Raw genomic sequence first — 15,067 nt, 5'->3', positions numbered from 1 at the left:
CTACTACTGCTACTACTACTACTACTACTTCTACTACTACTGCTACTGTTACTACTACTACTACTACTACTACTACTACTACTACTACTACTACTACTACTACTACTACTACTACTACTACTACTACTACTACTACAACTACTACTACAACTACTACTGCAACTACTACTACACCAGCAACAACTATAACTACAGCTCCAACTACTACTACTACTTCTTCAGCGGGATTAGGGATTTTTTCTGCAAATAAGGGGTTGCTAAGGGATGAATATATGTGGGGATTAATCTCTAACAAACCGGGTTTTGTAAGTTTAAAATACATTTAGAGGTAAAATAAAAAAGAGTACATTGAAAGAATACTGCGTTGCTACAGTTTCCGATCACCCAAATCGCCATACGTTGTTTGACAAGTACGTTGGTACAAAAATATTGGTGAGGCGTGTTTGCGGGCGTAAAGGAATTACCCGATACTGTCTATACATGTGGTTTGCTTGATAATTTAACACAATTCTCGTTGATACCAATACATTTTTGATAATTATTATATCGTACATTCTTTGTTAGTAAAACACAAAAAGAGACAGGTGCACTCGTATATAGAGCTCATAATCCTATGATGTGGGTTGTCATCGTAATGCCGAAAATGGCTACCACCTATTTTTCCTTGGCGTCAACCTTAAAAAGTATGTATCCTACTGAATATCGCCTGAACTACTTCATTTAAATGGAAACTCAATTTGCATAAAGTAGTTCAAAAGATATTTATTATAGAAACTTTGAAAATTGCATGTCGTGACTCGCTTTTTTATTGAACAGTTCATATATGCCTTCGTCATAAAGTGTAATTTTAATTATGTTTCTTAATCAAGTATCATTTTAAAGTTAATATAAAAACTAACCGCTCAAATAAAATTGATGAATATATGTAAAACTGTTCCTCTCCATATTTCCTGAGAACTGATCTATTTCTTTATAATTTTTTTAATAAAGTGTAAATGTTAGATTAAACTGTAAACAAGGAAACTAATATATCGATTTTCCCTTCACTTATCACGAATGAATAATATAAGCAAAACAATAAACAGTTTGAATACTATTCTGCAATAGAGGCGCAAACGAATTCTCTTCCAGGGACACCATGATTCCATTGTTCATTAAGAGCGTTTACTGGTATCACTGTGACACCACATGTCGGCCATCTATAGATAAAATTATCACGTGGGATGCGTAATCTTTCTCACTTAACTGAAATATCGGTTGCTGCATCGATTGGAACTCGCGATGACACGAATCTGTGTTTACCTATTTATCTTAGGTATGTAGCATGGTTCATAACGCGTATAATCCTAGTTGTACCATTTAAAAACAAGCACGTACACAAAAAAATGTGTTGAGTTGAATGACGTGTTTTATTGGCTTTGTACTATGTTGTTTGCAGTATAATATTATACAGTGTATTATGCAGGACACCGACACAAGTAAAATCTACATCTAAAAACATTTGTTTACGCCCCGCATACTCGTTGACAACTCTGATTAACTTCGCCTTTTCATCTTAATTTACCCCTGAGATCGACTGCGCATGCATAGAGGTTAATTTTATATTATCCAAATCAACTCCTAAAAGAGATTAATCTCTTTAATATATAAATTACGCAATTCGTCCATAAAAACAGCTAGAAAATTTTGAATACTGATGAATTCGGATGAAACGCGCAAAAACAAGTCCTTAAAAATCGGCTCAATAAGGGTTATTTTAGGGATTTTAAAGAGATTAATCCCGGAACAAATTCCCAAACCCCACTTTTCTGCTACTGCTGCGACAACAGCTACTGTTACTGCTACTACTAATACTAATACTGCTATTATCACAAAATGCTACCTATACTTCTTATACTACTAGTATAAGTATAATATTGTTATGGTTGTGGTAATGACAGCGGTTTTGATGATTTTAATGATAATACACATTGATTTGATTTAATATTCAGCATATTCCATATTCTTAGTATGGTAAATAATATAAAAGAACATGTATAGCGATAGCTTATCTTTGCCGATTATGATACAGTTATTCGATAATGTCGAATCATTTTTCAAAAATGACATCGTCGTCGGAGTTTGTACAAAGCGAAACTGCTGATACATTTTCATAAAATGTGTCATTAACGACAGTGTAACACTTTGTATGACTCGTCATACGGTTAGGAACTAATAAAAAAATACGTAAGTATAATTATCTTTATATGCAGGTTTATTATTAAATAAAACTTATTTAAAATGGCGCGTTTTGTTTATCAAACATGACATAGTCCAGGAATGTTTTTCAAAGAAAAAGTGCTGATATGTTTAAAAAAAGACATTTCACAAAATTGTCACACTGTGTGAGACTTTTCTTACGGTTTGGAACTAATAAAGCAATAATACGTAAGTATACTTATATTTATACACAGGTTTATTATGTTCTTAAACTAATTAAACTTTTAATACTTAAAATGACGCGTGTTATATTTCTTCTGTCTGCGTCACAGGCAGCGGTTTCATAAAAAACAATTTAAAAAAATCCCACCCTCTCTTATAGGCTAAGACTTATGACTACATATATCCTATGTTGGCAAAACGAATAAGTGGATAAGTTCTAATTATTGACCTAAACAGATATTCGTTTTTTTCTGTGTCAAAAATAGTTATAAAGTTAACACAGAAACTAGAATGATGTCATAGTATGTTTCGTTCAATTAATGTACATATATATTGAACATTATTTATATAATGAAATACTTGTCTTTATCCAATTGAGCAATACTTGCCCAGGTGTAACATTTTGGGGAACATAACATTTGTATAAGGCTTGGTGGTTTATTTTGTCGTCATGAAAGATAAACAAATGATGTTATCTAAAATGTTCAATCCTTGTCATTTCAGTGAGTACCTAATGTACTTCTGAGCAAACTGATGGCTTTCAGAGGAAGAGGAGGCGGTCCATTCTATGCAGGCGGGTATGGGCCGCCCAATAGACAAATGCAGATTTGCCAGCAACTAGGAATAGCCTATCCACCAGATGGTATTCAATTTGTATATGCATCTCCCTATGAACTACAGAATGTGTATGCTAGTTATCAGTATTTATCATACCGCTACATTGATATTTGTCTGATATACCGTCCGTTGCATGATATATTTTTTATATCAGTTCAATAGAAAGTTTGGAGGTAGTTAATATTACTTAGAATGAACTACAAAGTCATCATTTTAGTAAAATAGAATCAGATTCAACAAAGCAAACAATTTTATACCATGATGGCATATATTTTATACAAAAAAGCAGCATCAACAGCAAAAAAAACTTATTTTACAAATATTAAATGCAAATTACGTCAATATTAACACATTTACCATAAAAAATTATATGCATTTCCGCAAAAAATGCAGCGCCGTAGTGATTATTATTCATAATTTCTTATAAAATGTAGGGCGTAGAGGTATGATAATCAGAAAAAACTGATTACCGCCTGATTTTTTTGTGATACATCAGGCTGGGCACGAATTAAATAACGGCTCGGTAAGCCTCGCCATTAATGTCATTCTTAGTCTCGCCTAATATATTTCATAACTATCAGGAAGTAACCTGTTATCCTCTGTGTATGCAGTCTCTCAGTCACTGGCTCTCTGTCGCTCCGTCCGTCTATCCGTCTATATAAATTTGTGTTCATTGTTTGTAACAGATCCTTATTGTACATATTACATAATGTTTTTATTGAGGTATTTAATAAAAAACATCTCCATTTGCGCTCTGCGTTGAATATGTAGTAATTTACTGAGTTGTATTTGAAGAGACAGCTGCTTGGGTATTACTTGCTTACTTTGGATGGTGTTTGTGTAAGAACCCTGGTTTTGAAGACCTTTTGTCTATGGTCCCAAGTTTTCAGAATGAAATATATCACTCAGTTTGTCATATGGATTTTTCTTCTTAGTTTCACATCACTGCAATGACATTCAACTGTATAGCACAGTTCAAACTGTAGATATCCTGAGCCAAAGCCTTTAAGATGCCGACCATCTGATCATATTCATCATATGTGGAAAACAATTCTTAACCACTTTAGCAGTACTGTATCCATTATTGTTCGTGAAGGAACACCATAGTTAAGCCTATCAACTGAGATATTGTTCTTCCTTTACTAGCCTTATAAGCTTCAATCATTATTTCAGAAACAATTAGTACAGTTTGACCAGTGAAATTTAAGCAAATTTTCAGCAAAGTGCTCTACACATACACATACACTGTAAAATATAAAATATTTTTTAATGAAGGGCTTTATGTGTCTTAAATACGATCTAAACGTCTGTTTATAAATGCTGTCGTAAACTTTTATTGCGTCAAAGTGTTATGCAAAATTTGCCTGGTTTTGATCTGCAAAACGATATTGACTTTCTCAACAGTTTTTAAAATAACTCGCTACATAACATGTGAACGTTTGTGTTCTTTATTTCACAATATTTCTATAACAAGTAAAACAGAACCAACAAATCAACAAAATCAAATTATATATAGTTAACTTATATCAAGTCTTGATTGGTATTGCATATGGGCTAAATAGGACAAAGTTCAACTAGATAGAGAAATGGTTTTCACTCAATAAGTCAATGATAAATTACACAATGGTATGACATTTTGTATGATACCTATATACCTTATACTTTGAGCTTATTATAGGCCCGGCATGATCAATGTCACTTTTTAATCAACCAGAGAAAGATACCAATTATCAATAGTTGATAACACTATATGACAATGAAATAAAATAGCCAGTGATACAATAGTGGTGTGGTGTTTATCTTAATGTTTTGAAGTTCACAATTTAATCATAAGCTTTTCTGATATACATTGGCGTTCGGGTTGTCTAAACAATATTAAAATGCACCATCACCATTGTCCAGTCTCGCCGGAACTAGGTTCAAGCTCAATGTCGAAAGCCAAGGTCAAAGGTCAAATTCAGTTATTTTCAACAGCATGCATGGAGTTTCATGTAACTTGTCCTAAGTGATCAACATACAAAGTGAAGTGGAGTGTTGCGCGCAAGATCCAGGTCCTATGGTTCAATCAAAGTCAATCTCACAATTGAACATCAAAGGTCCAGTTAGAGAAATGTTTACTTCTGACTTTGTTCAAATTAATACTTTTTGTAGCATGGATAGATTGGCAGAAATGTTAATGTTTAAGAAAATGTCAGATCAAATATCAAAACAAGGTTTTAAGCAAATCAAGGATTTTGCAATAAATTTTCAATAGTTTCAAGCATACTAAGGGGTGGATACTTTATATTATTTCCTAAGTCGTATGTAAAAGTCAAACTTTAAGGTCAAAGGTGAAAGGAGGTTAATCATTTGAGGCTTTTTTTTAAATTCACTTTACATTGTTTTTATTGATGGTCATATCTTCTCGGCAAGGGCGCTCTTGTTGATTTATAGGAAACATTAAAACTTTTTGTTTGCATAAAGAGCATTCCTACATAAAGGTTTCACCAGCTCTTTTTTATCATGTACATTTGATATTTCAGTAACTACCTTTTAATAAATAACAAATTGTCTTGTTTTCAGGGGCCCAGGTCCATGCCTACATAATGCATGTGAAGCGGGATGCTAGACGTTTTTTGAACGACAACTTTCTCAATGAGGCCCTCCAACTTTACTCTCTGGCGTTGCTAGGATGCGAGCTGTGTCCAACCATGCCCACGGTCGTAGAGGAGAGACCCAAGCTGCTGTGTAATCGGTCGCTCGTTTGTTTTAAGCTTCGTCGCTTTAAAGATGCTGAGGAGGATGCTAAGATGACCGTTGCTGTGTGTCCTGCGTTTGTAAAGGTGACCAATTGTTTGCGTTAAATGAACTGTATACACTGTCTTAATCGGAGAACTGAATGCTATTGTAAGTTTTATTGAGTTTCTGTCTGAATATTGCAGCGATTCTGTTAATGGATGTCTGGTTGTAAATTAAAACCAAAAACGGAAGTCGATCGTCCGTTTTTAAACTGGCGGAAATTCCTTGGAGGTCCGATAATCAGCATGAACGCTGTTTTCTAATACACGGAACGTACAAATCACGATAATAAATCTGGTAATTCACTCCTTTCACTCCGCCTAAAAGCTACCGTATGACGTGAAATGCTCATAGATTGGCAATTATTGATTTTTCTTACTCCGCATACACTCCATTTATCAGCGCAGCGCCAATCCAATCAGCGTCTTCAGAAGCGTTACTGTTACAATGTTATTTACGACCATCAATTTAAAGTAGGCTCTCTAACACATGATTTATCTAGGTCCGCGTTCTGTGTTTATGAGCATACATAACGGAAAAAAAACGCATAGTACCAAAATATGAGCATCCTAGAAGATGCATTCAAAATTTTGCGGTGTTGGTCCGTATTCGATGCTTTGTTGAAATCTCAAATTAGCATAATTACATGTGTTATCATAAACAAATTTCCTAATTTTAATTTGAACGCGACTTCTACAAATTACATGTATTTCGTGTTGATTCTTTGTCGATATAAAAGCGCGCAAAAATAGGCTGCACATGTACAGCGTCATGCTATCAGAATGGAAAGCGTGTGTGCATTATTTTTTGTTAATCAAAGCTTTAAGCACTGAAAAGGATCTGATCTTTTTATTTCGGTTAAAAATTTCATAGTTCATGTTAACAAAATTATATCGCGTATCATTCAAAGACCTTACATGATACATGGAAACAAGAATGATGAATATAAAAAAGACGTGTCTAGTTTGTATAGGTACTCGATACGATTTACAGAAAGACGCTTCTTATTCTCAGAAAATCTCTTTTTCGAAATTGTCTGTTACATTTAACCTAATTCAAATTTAATTGTTAATGAGTCGTAGGTAATAAATATGTACAGAACTTAAATATAAAAATTGCGTCACTTGATTTACGCAGGTTCAATGGAAATCCCACCAACCCACGATTCATTTTGTGAATGCTCTTCGATATCCTTAATATTGGTCATATTTTGGTTTAAAAAAAGATTACTAAGATATTGTTATTATACTGAATTGTATAGGCTAATTGAAAGAGTTGGACCATCATTCTGAACGCTACAAATTGATTTGAATATTGATATAACATAGATATTTCAGATAGGCATAACGATTCAACAAATAAACATGTTTTTAACCAGGTTTTCCAAAGGAAAAACTGGTTATTTGATTGGTGAATGTCAGCGGGCGGGCGGTCGGTCGGAACAATTCTAAATGAGCTTCTCTAAGCCATAACTATGTCGTTCATTGTGAGATTTTAAATTATTTGGCACATTTGTTCTTTATTATTGGACGGTGTGTCATGCGAAAGAATTACGTCGATATATACAACGTCACGGTCACACTTTGAGTTCAAATGTCAAAAAAGACCATAAGTGATCTTGTCCAGGCCATAACTGTGTCATTAATTATGGGATTTAAAAATTACTCGGTACATTTGTTCACAATCATTTTACGGTGTGTCATGCGAAAGAAATACGTCGATATCTCTAAGTTCAAGTTCACACTTGGAGTTCAAAATCAAAAATGGCTATAAATGATCTTGTGCGGGCCATAACAATGTCATTCATTGTCAGATTTTAAAATGACTTCGTATACACAGATCATCACAATAATTTCTAATCAGGTTTCACGAAGGAAAAAACTGGTTATAAGATTGGTGAATGTCGGAGGGCGGGCGGGCGGGCGGTAAGACGGAACAATTCTTCTGAGCGCAACTCCTCCTTTATTTCTCAATGGATTTCAATGAAACTTTCACAAAAAGATTGTCATCAAGTGCCCTGGCGCATATTGTCTCTCTTACTTGTATGATTTGGTCGAAAGCAAGGTCGCCACGACTAAGCATATATTGAATTTTACACAAGGGGGCAACTAGGAACAATCAGTAACAAAACATGTTTTTTTGACAATTTTTTCCCTGGTTATCCCTCGTCATAGGCAGAGAGATATTGTTTTGGCGTTGTCCGTCCGTCTTTCCGGCCCTCCGTCTTTCTGTCCGTCCGTCCGTTTCTCCGTCCTTCCGTCCGGGACTTTTGTGTCCGAAGCCATATCTTGGAAGTGCTTTGGCGGATTTCATTGAAACTTGGTATGAGTATATATACGGATAAGAGGATGATGCACGCCAAATAGCATTGTACATTATCTGTTAACGGAGTAATGGCCTTTGTATCTTGAAAAAATGTTTTTTTGAGTGTCCAATATGACGCTTTTGTGTCCAAAAACATATTGGCGGGGGATATCAATTAAACGAATTTGCTTGTTTATACTATAATTTAATTAAATTACCTGATAAACTACATGTACCCCTGTTAAAGTCTAAGGCTGTTCATGGTAAAAATTGGTCATTTGGCCTATGTTCTCTGCAAATACCATGCGTGTCTGCAAGTTTGGAGAGCTCGTATTGTAAATTACTGTTTCTGAATATGCCTTTTTGGCAATTTATAAACAAAGCAGTAGTAGAAAAAATCTGGCTCTATTTCAATGGTCTGTAACTGTGTTTATGCTGTTAAACTATTTGACAATTGGACACTTAATTTTGCCATTACATTAAGGATTGCTTTTAACAAGTTATTTATTTATATTTCATGACAGCATATTGTTGCATTATCCAATTTGTTAAAAATAAACCTTTAGAAAAAACAATCTCAAACCAACAGAAATACAGACGGACGGACTTATGTCTTTTTGTTTGTGTTTTAGCTATTACGCTGTTTTGTGTAAAATGAGTGTTGTGTATGCAGGGTTACTGGAGAGCCTCCCAGGCAGTGAAAGGGGGCCACAATGGGGCACTGAAGGCCATACCCTACCTCCTTGAAGGCTTGCGGCGATGTCAAATGGCAGGCAATACAAATGACCTGGTGGACTTTGTAGCAGAAATATGTGAACTGATTCCTTCAGCACCAAGGAATGGTATGGTGGGCGGACATAAGTAAGAGTGTTATTTTAAACGTTAACAGATTGAGTTTGCTGTACAAATTGAATTGGCAGCTGTTTTATGATGTTAAAAAAGCAAAGATGTATTGGTCTAGTATCTACATGCAAGAGCAAATAGCACAGTTCAACATACATAAAAAATGAGTCACATGGAAACGTCTAGGTTAAAACTTTTGCTGGCTGTTCTGTTATTTAAGTTAAAGGGGACCAATGTTGTTGATGTGTCTAGATGATTGTTAAGCTAGCCAATGAGCCTCGTTGCTAGGAAATTCAGGTTTGTAAAGTGTCATGCCAGATTAGCATGTGCAGTCCAAACAGGCGTATCAGAGACGACACTTTCCTCTGTTTTAAGGAGGTATCTTCTTAGCAAAAATCAAGGACTGCACAGGCAAATCGGAGAACAGTACTTTACGCACCTGCATTTAACTTGTTTTCCCAGAGCAAGGCTCAAATGATTGTGCTTCTTCTGATGCATGCCTGTTGCGTCTTCAGATACGATGTTGTACATGATCCACAACATCGGCATTGGCAGAGACATATTACCGGTCGATATTTGGCAGAAAGTTGTCTGCCGGCTGGCCCAGAACCACAAGTGGGAAAGTCTTTCAATACTAATTTGTGGACGACAGAGGTGCGATTTCATAGTTAACTTAACATTTTAATTTCATATATAACGACGCTCCTGAAATATTTTTAATAAGCAGATACTTTTCGTCATTAGTAAGTTCACTATAGCACAACGTGCTCATAGTGAGCTTGTATGATTACCTTTAAGCTATTGTTCGTTACGTGGTGAAGACACTAGAGGCCACATTTATACATGAAACTTAGTAAGAGCATTAATGACGATAGCTCGACTGAGTTCCAAACTGGGCCGTAGAGGTAAACATTAGATAATTACAAAACATTTATGTTTCATCTATTTTAAAAAGTTAAGTCTTTCGGGTCCCAGGTGAATGCCTGAGGGCCAATGGTCAAACTGCATATATTTCATTAACTTAGTTAATGTAATTATAATGTGGAAAACTTAACCAGTGACATAATTATTTGACATCTTCACTATTAAGCTTGATATTACATAGACAGGATTAATATTTCATTATTGGCATATTTTGTCTATTCAAACATCACTCCTGTCATATAGTGTATTTTTTTAAGGTTTAGTTAATTTTTATTGCACTTTAATTGCTTCAGTGGACCCTCGGAACCATTGGAAGGCATTGCCTGTGAGGTGAACTGCTCCGGCGTGAGTGTGGGGAACACTTCTAGCTGACCTTACCTACCCTACACTGAAGACATGGGGCGAAGATCTGGCAGTGGTGTTGATTGTATATGGAGCATCTAAAGATGAAATCGGCCTGAAGAACAATATGCCCACAATGCACTATTTGGTGATTCTGGCACTAAAATTAGGTAGCAAAGACTTTTGTGTTATGTCAATTGTTTTTTATAATAATATTAACAACTATAAAACACACACATCAATATGTGTTGTTTGTATCTAAAACACATTCTCATTCTCTATGGTTGACTGATACATGCATTTCATTTCCCAACTTGTATATGATGTCCAATGTTTCTTCAATATTAATATTTATTAACTCTTTGAATAACGATATATGCGACATGTTAGCACAGCAACACAAATCATATATGTCTGACTACATTTGCAAATCAAAAGTGAAGTATGTTATCATTTGCAACAACTTAAAACGATGTGTTTGCACGCTTGGGGAATTTCTGTCATGTACACATGTCATTCGGTCTGTTTTGAGTAAACAATATCGTTACTATTGTTGAACGCATGCGATATTTACACTGATATTATTTTTTCTCGTTTAATATAAGGGATATTTATGAGGGAATTGTATAGTTAGAGGAAAATTTCATGACAGAGTGGAAATCTACGTGTAGGATAAAGGGCTGATATTTGATGGATCTCAAAGAAAAAACAAGCGAAATAATGATAAAATTACACCAAAGTAAGTTTGGTCGGCGTTAATATCAGTGAGCCTATCAGTCTGTTCTGTTTCCTGATGAGTGTGTGGGTTTTATTTGTATTTGGTTGACAACGCAAGATTACCGTTATTTTTAACTGGGATTTTCCTGACATTCTGAGTTTTGGTCAATATATCATGAATCCTTTGCATAGTATGATGTTTTTATAATGTAAGGTGTAATATTCTATTCAGGTCATGTGTGTCTTTGATAACAAATTACTAATTTGTTTACGGAGTTATGACATCTATGTTTATTCAAATGCACTTTGTTCTTGAATATAACTCAATTATAGATTGGTATATTGAAATTGTTTTTACCACACAGATTAAGCAGATTGGGTATGCCTTCTTTCACTTTTTGGCTTCTTCCTTTTTTTCATTATTATTGTCACTTTAGTTGTCAGCTCACCATAGCACTATCTGCTCATGTTGAGCTTTTGTGTTTGCCTTTTTCTGTCGTTGGTTGTGCGTTATGAATCATGCGTCTTGCATGGTGAACGATTACCTTGTGACGACTCAAGAGTCCACATTTATTGTCCAATCTTAATGAAACTTGGGCAGAACATGTATCCCTATCATTTGTGCCTACAATATATATTTTCACCGAGTAAAAAAAAGATTCTGATCATTTGAAAAACATGGCCAGCAGTTAGTAGGGCATTGTACATGTCTGTCAATAGTGAATCCTTTTGAACACTATTAGTCGCATTTTGCCTGATCATGGTCAGAACATTTATTCCTATGATAGGGCTAAGTTAGAAATGTGTTTAAGGCCATTGACAAACTTGTCCGTAAGGTCGGCGGGTCAGTTTTCTTTATATGCTATTGTGAAAAACATGGTCACAAAGGGCAGTTGCTTGTTCAAGAAGTATTCCAGGTAACATTTTAAAGTGAGTACTTTAAAGGGTCATTTTATATACTATCAAAGTTATATAATGATCAATTATGTTTCTTTTTTCACTAAGCCACACGCTTTCTAAACTGTTTTCCTTCTCTAGAAGTCACATCTATAGTTCAATCTTTATGAAACTTGTTCAGAACATGTGTTCTTATAATTTTTGGCTAAGTTCGAAAATGGTTCCGTTTCTTGTAAAAACATGGCACCCATGGAGTTGGGCAGTTTTCCAAGTTTGTAATATATTGAAACTGTGTTATCAGTTCGCCGTGTGACGTAGTGGATATGGTGTCCGTTTAGCAATCGGTAGGTCACGGATTCGATCCTCATTGCATTAGCGTTCTTAAGATCAATCCCCAGAGTCAAAAAGTTCTTGATATAGTGCAAGGAAACGGACTCGAGATGATTTCAAATAAGCCTTAGGCTTTCTATGTACTCAAGGTTAAATCAATAGGTTTAAACTAGACTTAATTTTCTAGAAGTTACACTTTAGTCCAATCTTCATGACTCTTTGATAGAATTGTTTTATGATGACTTCTCAACCGAGGTGGAAAATAGTTTTGTTTTGTGAAAAATATAGCCGCCAAGGTGGGGCGTTTCAAATGGTGGAAAATCTTGTGTTTCTAAGTCCGATTTACCTAACGGATTGTTTTAATAAAAATCTTCAGCATAATCATCTGCTACACATATATTCTCAAAAGCAAACCTTTATTGAGTATCGTGCATGTCATATTTTAGAGAGTATTCGTCTTCTGATTGTGGTGGCAGAGGCGTATGCAGGTGAGAGAAAACTGAACATACAAAATGTGGAAGGGAACACGGCATTACATGTGCTGGCCTTGTCAGAAAAGGTAACAAGTGGACGATTAAAACATGAACAGATATGAACTTCAGATATAAAGTTGGAATTGGGTTTCTAAAGTAATCACCAACCTTTCTGTCTTGTCTTCAGGTTTTCTATATAGAATGTTTCTCCTACTAGAGACATTAACAGTATTTTTCCGCACATGTAGAAACGATTTGAACGAAATATGTTGCCCACCAGTAACTGCAATGATTAAACAAGAACAATATTGCTAAAATATGATGATTATAGCATATACAATTTATATGTAGGCCTTTTTCGACACTTAAACTGAACCATGCATTGAAAACTAATTATTAATTACTGACCACTTTGATTTAAAATATAAATATACGATTCTACAAATTCAAACATAAATAGATTCAAATTCAAGATTATACGCTGATATTATAGGTCCAAATAAAGCATTATTATATATGGCTTTGTCTTCTAACAACATGACTGTGCATTGAATTATACTAAAATAACTTACCTCAAATGTTTACCTATGTAAAACAGTGTGTACTAATTTAGAACAACATGCATCATTTAAGGTTGAGTACAGAGAGGTCCAATGTCAACGTTATTACTTTTTTAATTGTCGTCAACACTGTCACTTTACAATGCATTAAAAGATTTAAAATGACATGAATACTTGTAAGGCTATATGCCATCAAATACAGGAAAAACAACCCTACCTTAAATATCAGATTTGGAGATCAATATGTAGCACTACTAGTCTAAGTGGTATATGTCATAGTGATATGCAGTTGTACCAATGCCAGTGATAATTCTAGTTCACATTTCAGATTGACACAGGAACAGGTCGTGAAATCCTGAACATCCTTCTTCATGCGGGTTGCGATGTGACCATCCGTAACAACAAGAATCAGACAGTCCTTGGATTGCATGAAGCCTACAGACTGGGCCTTCTCACGGCTGAAGCAGGCAAATGAACAGTCTGGTGAGGCCCTTTGTTGTTAAAAATTATTGATGACCCCTGGGTACAATTTCGTTCACGTCATAACAATAAATATGCATCTTCTATAATATTACACACAGCTTATTTTTAGTTAAAGCAGTGCGCTTTGATTGTTTTGTAGCTAGTCCATATCAAGTACGGTAGGTGGGTTAGAAAGTCAGGAGACGTTTAGCAATATATCTCAACAATGCATTTACGACTTTTTTCAAATGTTTTAAGCTATTGACCTGATATTTGGTGTGTGAGTCTACCTACATGACTTACAGTTGAAGTGTGAGTTTTGCTCCGTTCCATTAATTTTTGGCGAGAAATTGGCCTTGGATTTTTTCTCTATAATAACCGTTTCCGGAATTTTATTTACACAACCCATTTAGATATTCATGTGTTTTTTTATTGATGAGTCAACCTATATGACCTCCAGATGAAATGTGAATTTCGCTCCAGTCCATTTATTTTTTTCGAATTAATGGGCCTTGGACGTTTTATCTATAATACTAGTTTTCCGGAGGTTTTTTACGCAATGCTTTCAGATATTAACCTGATTTTGGGTATGTGAGTATACTTACATGACCTACAGATAAAGAGTGACATTCATTTCAGATCTATTGATTTTTGGAGAAGTTATGGGCCTTGGACTTAGAACCTTATCTATAATAACCGTTTTCCGGACGTTTTTGACGCAACTCTTTCAGATAATGAACTTGTTTTGGGTATCTGAGTCTTCCGACATGACCTACAGATGAAGTGTGAAATTCGTTAAGGTCGATTGTTGTTTTCTGGAAGTTTTTTTACGCAAGACTTTCAGATATTGAGCTGAAATTTTGCATGTGAGGCAGACTACATGATCTACAGATGAAGTGTGAAATTTGTTTCGATCCCTTGACTTTTGGCGATGTAATAGGCCTTTGATTTTTGGCGAAGTAATGGGCCTTGGACTTATAAATATTCACCTAATCGGAGTTTTTTATGAAACGCTTTTAGTTATTGAGCTGATTTAATGGTTCGTGAGTCTACCTATATGACCGACATGTTAAGAGTGAGTTGCGTTCTTGTCTGTTGATTTTTGGCAAAGTTATGGGCCTTGAACTTAACAATGTTCTCTTAAATAGCTGTGATGCGGCTTCAAAGCTCAGTAGGGGGGCATTATGTTTCAAAAACGCAGTTCTTATTTAGTTATGTTAAAGTGCTATTTAACACAATTCAACAAATACTTTATGCCTGATTATAAATAAATGGGCTTGATTTGAAGCAAGACCAATGTCCAAATATTATCATTATGTGATGAAACAAAAGTTTTATGATATTGGACAGAATTTTACTAGTTTAAATATAATGTCATTATCTCTAATGCCAAGTTGT

General features: G+C 35.0%; 1 protein-coding gene across 1 annotated transcript in view; it reads left to right on the top strand.

The window, feature by feature from the left end:
- The first annotated feature begins 2,053 nt into the window (after nt 1-2,053).
- The window catches only part of LOC127835581 (TPR and ankyrin repeat-containing protein 1-like), a 99,542-nt gene continuing 86,528 nt past the window's right edge, over nt 2,054-15,067 (top strand). The window contains 9 exon segments of the mRNA XM_052362017.1: nt 2,054-2,226; nt 2,926-3,064; nt 5,602-5,861; nt 8,795-8,963; nt 9,480-9,618; nt 10,182-10,248; nt 10,250-10,400; nt 12,621-12,733; nt 13,536-13,680. Coding sequence (XP_052217977.1) covers nt 2,956-3,064; nt 5,602-5,861; nt 8,795-8,963; nt 9,480-9,618; nt 10,182-10,248; nt 10,250-10,400; nt 12,621-12,733; nt 13,536-13,680 — 1,153 coding nt within the window. The 5' untranslated portion in view covers nt 2,054-2,226; nt 2,926-2,955.

This window comes from Dreissena polymorpha, chromosome 6 (genome assembly GCF_020536995.1).
Source record: "Dreissena polymorpha isolate Duluth1 chromosome 6, UMN_Dpol_1.0, whole genome shotgun sequence".
NCBI lineage: Eukaryota > Metazoa > Mollusca > Bivalvia > Myida > Dreissenidae > Dreissena > Dreissena polymorpha.
Note: the sequence above shows the minus strand (reverse complement) of the source record. Positions and strands in the feature narration are given on the sequence as shown.